This window comes from Corapipo altera, unplaced genomic scaffold (assembly GCF_003945725.1).
Source record: "Corapipo altera isolate COAL_440 unplaced genomic scaffold, ASM394572v1 67, whole genome shotgun sequence".
NCBI lineage: Eukaryota > Metazoa > Chordata > Aves > Passeriformes > Pipridae > Corapipo > Corapipo altera.
This window is the reverse complement of record NW_020884906.1, coordinates 4,803,828-4,813,695: the sequence shown is the minus strand read 5'-3', so window position 1 is coordinate 4,813,695 and position 9,868 is coordinate 4,803,828. Positions and strand designations below refer to the sequence as shown.

Below are 9,868 nucleotides of genomic sequence, written 5' to 3'. Positions count from 1 at the left end.
GTGTAAGCCTACTCTCTTTCAGTTTGAAGCTGTTCCCCCTTGTCCTGTCACTACATGCTCTTGTAAATAGATAAAAAATACATAAACATGTATGTGTGTGTTCATGAGTATATATATATATGTATAGTATGAGTGTATATATATATATATAGCAGTGGCCCAGACTACTCCCATGAGGGTCTGGGTCCCTCCATGACTGCTGTGTTGGCAGGTTGGGGAGCTGCAAGCCTTTTGTCACGGCTGGTATTGGGTGTCTTGGGAAAGGGGGCATGGCACACAGACAGCCCAGCAATCAAGCAGAACCCAAGGCTCAACCCCAGGCTCTCCCCGAAGAGAAAACATCCATCACCCCTTAACCCACCATGTTTGCCCAAGGAATTGGGTTTTTTGTCTATCTTGTATGTCTAAAGTGTCCCCGACTAAAAGCCTCATTGAAACTCATCCCTAGAAGTGTCTAGAAGCCAGCAGAGACTAAAAAACAGAGTCCAGTTTGTGACAGCCTGTTTGAAAACAAGACCGTTGTCCCTGAGCTACAGGGACTGGAAACTGGAGTGCACCCAGCTCCCACACACTGTCCTCCATACAACCCACAGCTCCCACCAGGCAGAGGCCAGCACAGCACAGCACTTGACTCTTGCCATGGCCTTCACCTCGGTGGAACACCTGCATTTGTATCTTTACCCTCGATTGTGTCTTTTTTGTTTTTTTCCTTCTAGACCCCTTTTCACTCTGGTAGTTGCCTCTGATTAATTGCCAGATCAATTAACGGATGTCTCTGATCGATCCTTGTTGGTCTCTGCAGGTGAGGCAGCAGCGGGCTGTCCCCCTTCTCCCCAGCAGCAACGCCTTCAGACCAGCTGTGTTTTCTTTTACTTTAAAACATTTTGCTACAAAGAAATTCCGTGAAAGGAATTTTTTTTCAAATCCCAATAAAGCCCACTAAAATCCAGGAGATGCCCTGAGGTGCTGCAGAACAATGTGATCGTGAGAAGGTCTCTCAGAACAGCATGTTCCCAGAGAATGTTTTTGGGCACACCATGGTTAGAACAAAAGACATCCTTAACGTTTATTAAGTACTTTGCTGTTCTCATCAAATTTAGCTGTTCTGTGGTTAATCCCACTCCAGATGTGCTCTCTGATCAGGGGTGCCGCCTCTGAAGCGTTGGCACTGCCACTGTGAACCTTGAAGTTCCTCAAACCAAGCAAAGCGACCTGCAGAGGTCACGGAATCATGGAATGTCCTGAGCTGGAAGGGACCCACAAGGATCATCGAGTCCAGCTCCTGGCCCTGCACAGGACAGTCCCAAAATCCCACCATGTGCCTGAGAGCATTGTCCAAACGTTTCTTAAACTGTGGCAGCGCTGGGGCCGTGACCACTGCCCTGGGGAGCCTGTTAAGTGCCCAACCACCCTCCAGGGGAAGAAACTTTCCCTAATATCCAACCTAACCGCCATGACACAGCTCCATGGCGTTCCCTTTGCGAGAGGCAGTGGCTGACTCAGCTCAGGAGAACACTGCATGGGTTTCCTCTCCAGGCTTCCTGTTCTGCCTGGCTGCAGCACACTCCAGGGTTGCTGTCAGGGGTTTGTACAGCATTGTCGTTTTTAAACATGGCATTGTAGAGTTTTTTTCACTGAGACTTTTAAAATAAAAGAGTTTCTTAAAACACATCTCTGCAGTCATTCATGTAGGCTTTTGATGTGTCCTCCTGCAGCTCCCCCCCCCAGCAGTCAGGCTGCCTTCAAATCAGAACCACTTGAAGTTATTTTCTCCAGCTTTTTTTTTTTTAATCACCAGACTCCCAAAGCTAATCTTACCAAGCATGTAGAGAAAGGCATTATGAAAACACACCAAGCTGCACTCCTTCCTTGTTCCATAAGAGCAGCTCCCTGCATTCCAGCAACACTCACCCTTTAGCTGACCAGACCTTGTGTTTAAGGAGTCAGAGCCCTGCTGAAGGGCTGCTCAGTTTGTAACTGCTGCGTGAATTTGGACGCCCCAAGAGGCCAGAAATCCCACAGGATGGCAAACTGGTGGTTGCAGTTGTTTGGCGATCAGTTACTGGAACCAGGACAGGCGTGGGCAGAGCCCAGTGCCACCCCTGCAGGAACACGACAGTAACTTAGCGATGGCACAGCACCAGCCCTCACCCACATGGGATTAGCTCAGCAGTGTTCAGACGCTTCCGCCAGATCAGCACAGATCTCTGCGATCCAAACTCGCTCCTTACAGGCCACACAGCCCTAAAAGCATCTTCCACTGCTTCTTAAAATAACACTTGGTGTTACTTGAGTTCAATCCCACTATCGGTGTTAAGATCCCTTTGGGTCCCCCTGAAGTCAGTGATCAGCTCAGGTCACTACTCAGCTCCCACCACCATCCCCTTCCAAAGGCAACCACTCTTTAAAAAGGGCACTTGTTTCCCTCAGCCTCTCCCCTTCCCACATCCCATGGCCAGCACAGCTGTGGTTAACAACTTGTCAGCTCCTAAATCCAACCCTCACCACCAACTCTTCAGTGGAAACTTCCCTTCAGCCAGGGCTTTACAGCACACAGGAACTGCTGTGGTATTTTAGCACAATATTTCCAGCTGGAACACAGCTGGAATGAAGTTCATTCCAGATTTCCACTGTCTGTGAAATTAGTTTAATTAGTTTACTTAATGTACTCAGGCTGCCACACCACTTCCCAAGCCCAAGGGCTGCAGGATCAGCAGTGACATCTCACTGTCCCACCCTGTGTTGGAGCTTCAGGATCACCCTTCTGCTTGCTCCACTAATCCCAAAACAAGGGCAGAACCTGGCAGTTGCTGGGAAACCGAGAGCTGGGTTTCAAATCCTCCCAGCTCAGCAACAACTGCAGTTTCCCATTACATGTCCACCCTTACACAACACCCACAGCTGCGCAACATCTGCAGGTGGGCACTGAGCTGCAGCTGGTAGGGAACACTTATACAACCCAGGAATACCATGGCTGAGGGATTAGCTACACTTGCCAGACAAGTGGGAGCCTTGCCTAAAGCAGTTTTACAGTTCCTTTGTCTGCAGAAACTACGTAATTATTGTTTATTAAAGAGCTGGAGTTGGGAAATGGCACAAACAGTTGTTCACGTAACCTGAGACACAAATTTTTGTGGATGCAACAGCTTTATTGGAATGAACAAGTGCAGAGAAACTTTTTATTTGGATGCAACAACCTGCTGGTTCAGTTACCACCCCTCAGGCGCAGGACAAGGTGCAGGGTGGACTCCTTTTGGATGTTGTAGTCAGACAGGGTACGACCATCTTCCAGCTGCTTCCCAGCAAAGATCAGCCTCTGCTGGTCAGGAGGAATGCCCTCCTTGTCCTGGATCTTGGCTTTGACATTCTCAATGGTGTCGCTGGGCTCGACCTCAAGGGTGATGGTCTTGCCAGTCAGGGTCTTCACAAAGATCTGCATCCCTCCCCTCAGGCGCAGGACAAGGTGCAGGGTGGACTCCTTTTGGATGTTGTAGTCGGACAACGTGCGACCATCTTCCAGCTGCTTCCCAGCGAAGATCAGCCTCTGCTGATCTGGGGGAATGCCCTCCTTGTCCTGGATCTTGGCTTTGACATTTTCAATGGTGTCGCTGGGCTCGACCTCAAGGGTGATGGTCTTGCCAGTCAGGGTCTTCACGAAGATCTGCATCCCACCTCTGAGGCGCAGGACAAGGTGCAGGGTGGACTCTTTCTGGATGTTGTAGTCGGACAAGGTACGACCATCTTCCAGCTGCTTCCCAGCAAAGATCAGCCTCTGCTGGTCGGGTGGAATGCCTTCCTTGTCTTGGATCTTGGCCTTGACATTTTCAATGGTGTCACTGGGCTCAACTTCCAGGGTGATGGTCTTGCCAGTCAGCGTCTTCACAAAGATCTGCATCCCACCTCTGAGGCGCAGCACTAAGTGCAGAGTGGACTCCTTCTGGATGTTGTAGTCGGACAGAGTGCGACCATCTTCCAGCTGCTTCCCAGCGAAGATCAGCCTCTGCTGATCTGGGGGAATGCCTTCCTTGTCCTGGATCTTTGCCTTGACATTCTCAATGGTGTCACTGGGCTCAACCTCAAGGGTGATGGTCTTTCCAGTCAGGGTCTTGACGAAGATCTGCATTTTTCCCTGCAAGAGGCAAACCCGCTCTGTTTTAGTAACGCTCTCGCTCCCCGGGGCCGCGCTCCCCGGCGGTGACGTCACAGCGACGGCCCCGCCCTTTCCGGGATGTGGGCCTGGTCCCCGCCCCTTCCCTTTCCCGCCCGCGGCGCGCGCCCGCCACCATCTTGAGGGGCGGCTGCGCCTGCGCCGCCGCCATTTCGCTGGTGCCCGCTCGCCCTCGCCCCTCCCGCCCTTCCCTTCTCCGCCCCCGGCTCGCGGTGCTGCCGTTAAGGGGAGGGCAACGCCCCGGCCCTCACAGCCCGCCACTGACCCCAGCCATCGCCCTTTCCTTCTCAGCGCGCACATACATTCTGTGTGTCCCGCCCGGACACCCAGCATGCATCTAAGCCCTGTTGCCGCCACGCCAAGCGGTTCCCCCCGCCGAGCACTCACCGCGGGGCTGGCAGGTCAAGCCGACAGAACAACCCCCTCACAGACACACCCGACTCCAACTGCGCCACACATCCCCCTCCCGCCCCTTATATGGTCTCGCGCGCCCCGCCCCCACGTCCGGATCACTCCGCCGCGCACTATTTTCTCGGCCCCGCGCGCCGCCGCTCTCCTGCGTGCGCTGGGGCGGGATAGGACAGCGCGCAGGGATCTGCGCCCCGCGCGTGGCTGTGCTGCGTCCAGCGCGCGCGGGGCAGCGGGCGGGGCGCGAGCAGTGCCGGGAAAACCCGGCGTGGAGCCGCCGCCGGAACGGGACTGCGGCCATGGCGCCTCAGCAAACCCACCTCGGAGACTTGCCCGTGTTTAAAGATTTATCTCAGAGCCTTACGTTTTATTCAGGGCTTTAGACATGAGGACACAACCCCGCTGGGACGGGCAGGTCGTGCCAGACCCTCAGTGCCACCATGGCCGTGGGAGAGGGGACAGGGAGGAGACGGTGCTGGGACATGCACTGAGGCTAGACCACCTCGGGAAAGGGGGGGCTACAGGAGGCTCCTGCCTGGGGTGGAGAGGTGACATGAGGGACAAAAAAGGCCCTGATGGATACAGAGTTCCAAGTCCTGCAGACGGTCTGCCTGAGATACAATGAGTGTTTATATACACACACATAAAGTAGACTGTGCATCTGAGCTATCGTGGAGTTCATAATTCAGGACTAAGGCCTTGCCACCAGGGTAAAATCAATAATAAACAAATCAGAATAATGCCTATTTCTTATTCTGTTCTTGCAGAGCACATTCTGGCAGATCTCTGCTGCGCTCAGTTGGCTCCTGTGCCATCCCAGTCAAACTGCACAGCAATTCCAGGCCATGGCTGAGAACAAAACGGGGCTTTGTCTGCAAGACTCAGGAGACGCCATTCAGTCCAATCCGCCTACAAAATCCTTCATTTGCCAGCACCCAAAGAAAATGGAAGGGACACAGATAACACCCAGGACTGCTCACCAGCAGGAACAGAGCAGAGGCCCAGCAACAGCTTTGTGATTAGTTTGAGGGAAACCGCCTGTGTCTGGCTGACACATGGAGCTGTTACAGGAGGGGAACGCTCTGGGGAGCTCCTTGGCCTCTGCTGCCTCGTGTTTGTACCAACACTCATCACAGCAGCAGTGATAATAATCTCAAACACTTGGGTCGTTTAGACGGGGAAAAAAAAAATCCACAGAAGTCTTTTGGTTTCTTCTCAGTGCTCAGTGGCTGACACTGTGTGCACTGGGAGTTGAATAAACATCAAAGATTGGAAAAGCCTTCCAGGTTTAGGTCTTTCCTCAGCTGAATATTAATGTTAAGCTTGTTCTTTTAGTTACAGAGGGAGCACTCAGAACTGGTCTGAAAATAGTAAAAAATGCACATGGAAAGGTATTTCCTGACAAGATGGAGTTTTGTAACAGGAAGAAATAAAATGACACAGTGCTGTTCTTCATCTAATTAGGGTAATCAGCCAAGCACTGAGCATCCTGAATGAGTTTATACCTGATGTCTGAATCAAACACAGGAGGAGCACACACTTAAAGGTTGAGATTGGCAAAGCAGATGTTTGGCCCTCATCCAATAGTCCTTAAACACATCTGTATGGTTTGCAGGAGGACAGTGTTTCCTGAGCTGGGAGAGGATTTCTGTGAAAAAAGCCCTCCCGTGTTTATCCTAGTGTTTATCCTACCCTGCCTCTCTGAGTACTCATCGTTAGGATTTCAGTGCAGGGTTGATGAATAGTGGGATGTTGATCTTAACAGAGCATGACCTGCTTTACTGACAAATACCAACTTCCTGTGCCAAAAAGTTACTTTGTGCCTGTTAGAACAAACTATTTCTTATATTTACATGCAGGGCATATTCCAGAAGTACAGCTGCCCAGGGAGATCCAGGGAGTGATTTACAACAGGGATATTCACACTTAGCAGTGCTGTAGCCAAATACTAGCTCAAAATAACAACTGGAAGTAAGATGAGTAAATAAATAGCACAAGGAGCTTTTCAGCCACTGTGGCAGGAAATGTCACTTTGCATTTGTCACCGATCATCTCCCACTGCTGTTGGATTCACCGTTGGTAACTGAAAAGTGAGATGAAACAGCTGCCACTGAACTGTGTAGATAAAAGCTGTTTCAGGCTCTATGTGGGCTTTGGTCTCTCTGGGCCAAAACTCTCAGCTGTGCCATAACTCAGCCCTCCTGGCTCCAAAGGGTTTCCTGATGAGCCCAGCCAGCCTGAGATCAAAGCAGGGAGGTTGTTTCCCCAAGAGCTCTTTCCAAGCTGCTCTGGGTGAAGCTGCCCACGCTGCCGAGGGGCTGAGCAGGACAGTGGAGGGGAGTGGGCACCGCAGAGCCAGCTCGGAGAAGGGGAGAAGCTCCTGCATTGTCGCAGCCAGTGACTGCGGTCACCTGTGGTGTCCTGGTGTTTCTCCCTCCCCTTTAGCTCTGGGAATGTGAAGCAGAGACCGTGAGCTCTGTGTTGCTGCAGGTCTGCACGTCCCCAGCTCTGCCAGGCTGTGGGATGAGGAGGTGTCAGGTGGGGCTGGCCAGCGTCTCCTGCGTTTTGGAGTTTGGAGCTTTGTCCCTCCTTTTGGGCTGCTGTAGGGCCTTGGCAAGGCGACGGAACTCCAGCAGAACACAAGACCCGTGTGTGTTTGCACAGGCCTGAAGAGAAACAAGTAACAAAAAAAAAAGCTTTCTTATGCCACCGGGGACCCGTTTGAGGAGCAGGGTCATGGCGCGGTTTGCTGCTGGCTTAACGAGAAATGGCGACTTTAACTGGATAAAAGACATCACGGGGGGAGGAAGGGGGAAAAAGCCAAAACCAAAAGAGCAGTAACCCCATGGAGATGCCGGGGATTGAACCCGGGACCTCATACATGCAAAGCATGCGCTCTACCGCTGAGCTACATCCCCCTGCCCGCGGGGCCGCTCCTGCCCGCCGCCCAATTCCGTCCTGTCCGCGCTCCCTTGTCCCCGGTGCGGGGAAAAGCGGACAGAGCGATGCGGGCACCGGGTCCCCGCCGGGCCTGGGGAGGGCTGTGGGCGCTGCAGTGTACGGACTCCTCTGTGGTCTTCACGCAACCCTTGGAAACATGGGAACGCGCTGGTTCGCACACACAAATCTGATTTTTTTTTTTTTTCCCGTCCTTCGGAAATTGGAAAAATTCGTGCGGGACGAAGAAAAATGAATTTTAAAGAAAAAAGTGCTCACAACCTCCCCGTCGGGGAATCGAACCCCGGTCTCCCGCGTGACAGGCGGGGATACTCACCACTATACTAACGAGGACGGTTTATCATTGCCTTCCTGCGCGCCTGGTCATGCCCGAGGTGACGACCCGGGACCTGCTACACTGCTGCCGTCCTCCGGGAAGTGGTTCCCACCACAAAATCTTCACCCACCTGAGCGCCTGCGGTGACACCGGGAGAGCCGCCCCTCGCAGGGACCGCAGCCCCGGCCCCGCTCCGCCCGGCGGCAAAAGCACGGGCCGCTACCCGCGCGGGGAACGAAAAAGCTTCTGCCGAAACCCGGGATCGAACCAGGGACCTTTAGATCTTCAGTCTAACGCTCTCCCAACTGAGCTATTTCGGCGGGCGACAGCGCCCTCGCTGGCCGCGGATACGACCCCGCCCATTCCCCCCCAGTGGCGCTGCCCGACCTCCCGTGTGGGTCCCACCCCCGCGGCACCAGCGCCCCGTTCCTGGCGTGTCCGGGGGTCGCACACCCCCCGGTACTGATGTCCACTCCACGGTCCTCAGGCACCACTCCTGGCACGCCCTGCCCTGCCAAAAACGCAGCAGTCCCGGTTCTACCCCGCCCCTCTCGCGGGGGGTGACGGGGCCCGGGGTTCCGCGCCACGTCAGAATCCTGCGCGGGGTCGCCCGCAAAAAACGGCGTCCGGGGGCAAAATATAAATCGGCCTCCCCGTCGGGGAATCGAACCCCGGTCTCCCGCGTGACAGGCGGGGATACTCACCACTATACTAACGAGGACGGGCGCGCAGCGTATTGTTTTCGCCTTGCAGTATAACAGTGCAGTCCCGCCCCGGGCGAAGCCGCCGCTCCTCCCGCGGGTGCTGCGGGTCCCGGGGTCCCGTACGGGCTGTGCGGGGCGAGGGGGGCGGGACGAACGCGGGAGGAGCGCGGGGCGGGCGCGGTGTGGCCGCCGGGCCCGGCGTGCGAGTGGCAGTGTGTGTTTATGGGCTGTACAGAACACCGTGTCAGTCAGGGGATGTAGCTCAGTGGTAGAGCGCATGCTTTGCATGTATGAGGCCCCGGGTTCAATCCCCGGCATCTCCACTTTTTGCCCCCGCCTTCTGAAGCCGGTGGGTTTTTTGCTTTCTCTTGCCCCGTTTTCTAAATTTGGAGCCACAATTTCCAAATAAGCTCCATAATGGCTGAGTTTTTGTTCCCTTTCACTCCCACAAGGAGTTTGCAGACTTCTGCTGCAGTTCTTGTTAGAGAAAGGCAAGACACCCCCAGCACCCTCCTGCCTGGGGTTATCACAAAACACTGCAGAGCTGCACCGTTTCACTTACAAACACAGTGTAAGAGGCTGGATTCCTTCTTGCTCGAGAACAAAAGTTGCTGTTTCATCAGCTTTAGATATTTTTAATGCTTACTTGTGTCCTGGCCTCACCTCTGATGTGCGTGGGAGCAGTGGGTGAGTGGGAGCAGTGGGAACAATGGACATGCATCCAACCTCTTCTCCAGTTGGCCAGCACCAGTTTTGGCAGGATGTGGGCAACAGAAGGGTCCTTGCCCACACCTTCTACCACAGTGTCATAAGCAATCAGTTGAAAGGGAAGATAACTCTACATTTTCCTTTGGCACCTCTACCAAAATTTCTTGTTGTGAAATGAGCAAGTGGTTGAAGTCTGCCCTGCTTCCCAAAACTGGCTGCATTCCCCAAAGTGCTCCAGCCTGTGAAAAGCAGGTGGCTCTCCAGCACCAGGATAAAACAGCCCTGGCCAACCATGTGGCAAAGGCCCCAGGAGATCTGAGTGCCTGCAGCACTATGCCAGGAATGAGGAGAGATTTGAACAAAAATTTTTGGAAGCAAGATTAGTGGATATCCTGGAGAAATGGCAAACTCCTCAAGATGCAGGAAAAGAACAATTAGGACTGCACTGGTTTGGCTGGGCTGAAGTGGATTTCTCCATAGCAGCCCCCTTGCTGCAGTTCTGGATGGGTGACTGACAGTGCTGACACACCAGTGTTTGTGTCTGGGTCAGGGTCAACCCACCACCAGGCCCAAGGGTTCTGTCTGTGTTTGGATCTGCTAACACAT

At 53.6% G+C, this 9,868-nt stretch overlaps 1 protein-coding gene, 1 long non-coding RNA gene and 5 other non-coding genes across 9 annotated transcripts; 2 read left to right on the top strand and 5 right to left on the bottom strand.

Moving 5' to 3' along the window:
* Positions 1-3,128: 3,128 nt before the first annotated feature.
* UBC (ubiquitin C) lies at positions 3,129-4,695 on the bottom strand. 3 transcript variants are annotated; one of them, XM_027651996.1, is made up of 3 exons: positions 4,556-4,686; positions 3,901-4,129; positions 3,129-3,672 (listed from the first exon to the last, which is right to left on the bottom strand). In XM_027651996.1, the coding sequence occupies exons 2-3, from the start codon at positions 4,121-4,123 to the stop codon at positions 3,206-3,208; spliced, it is 690 nt and encodes a 229-aa protein (XP_027507797.1). In that variant the 5' UTR covers positions 4,124-4,129; positions 4,556-4,686; the 3' UTR covers positions 3,129-3,205. The 3 variants fall into 3 exon arrangements, with proteins under 3 accessions (XP_027507797.1, XP_027507796.1, XP_027507795.1); XM_027651995.1 differs by having other exon boundaries at positions 3,129-4,129; positions 4,605-4,695; XM_027651994.1 differs by having other exon boundaries at positions 3,129-4,129; positions 4,556-4,685.
* Positions 4,696-4,808: 113 nt separating this feature from the next.
* Positions 4,809-5,758, top strand: LOC113951240. The gene is made up of 2 exons (XR_003529092.1): positions 4,809-4,991; positions 5,344-5,758. It is a non-coding gene; the product is annotated as an uncharacterized LOC113951240 (long non-coding RNA).
* Positions 5,759-7,422: 1,664 nt separating this feature from the next.
* TRNAA-UGC lies at positions 7,423-7,494 on the bottom strand. The gene has a single exon. It is a non-coding gene; the product is annotated as a tRNA-Ala (tRNA).
* A 301-nt stretch (positions 7,495-7,795) lies between these two features.
* Positions 7,796-7,867, bottom strand: TRNAD-GUC. Its single transcript has one exon. It is a non-coding gene; the product is annotated as a tRNA-Asp (tRNA).
* Positions 7,868-8,097: 230 nt separating this feature from the next.
* On the bottom strand, positions 8,098-8,170 carry TRNAF-GAA. Its single transcript has one exon. It is a non-coding gene; the product is annotated as a tRNA-Phe (tRNA).
* Positions 8,171-8,499: 329 nt separating this feature from the next.
* On the bottom strand, positions 8,500-8,571 carry TRNAD-GUC. Its single transcript has one exon. It is a non-coding gene; the product is annotated as a tRNA-Asp (tRNA).
* Positions 8,572-8,805: 234 nt separating this feature from the next.
* TRNAA-UGC lies at positions 8,806-8,877 on the top strand. The gene has a single exon. It is a non-coding gene; the product is annotated as a tRNA-Ala (tRNA).
* The last annotated feature ends 991 nt before the right edge of the window (positions 8,878-9,868 follow it).

Bases quoted from the DNA above. Each gene is read 5' to 3' on its own strand.
- UBC (XM_027651995.1), bottom strand. From the start codon at position 4,123: ATGCAGATCTTCGTCAAGACCCTGACTGGAAAGACCATCACCCTTGAG.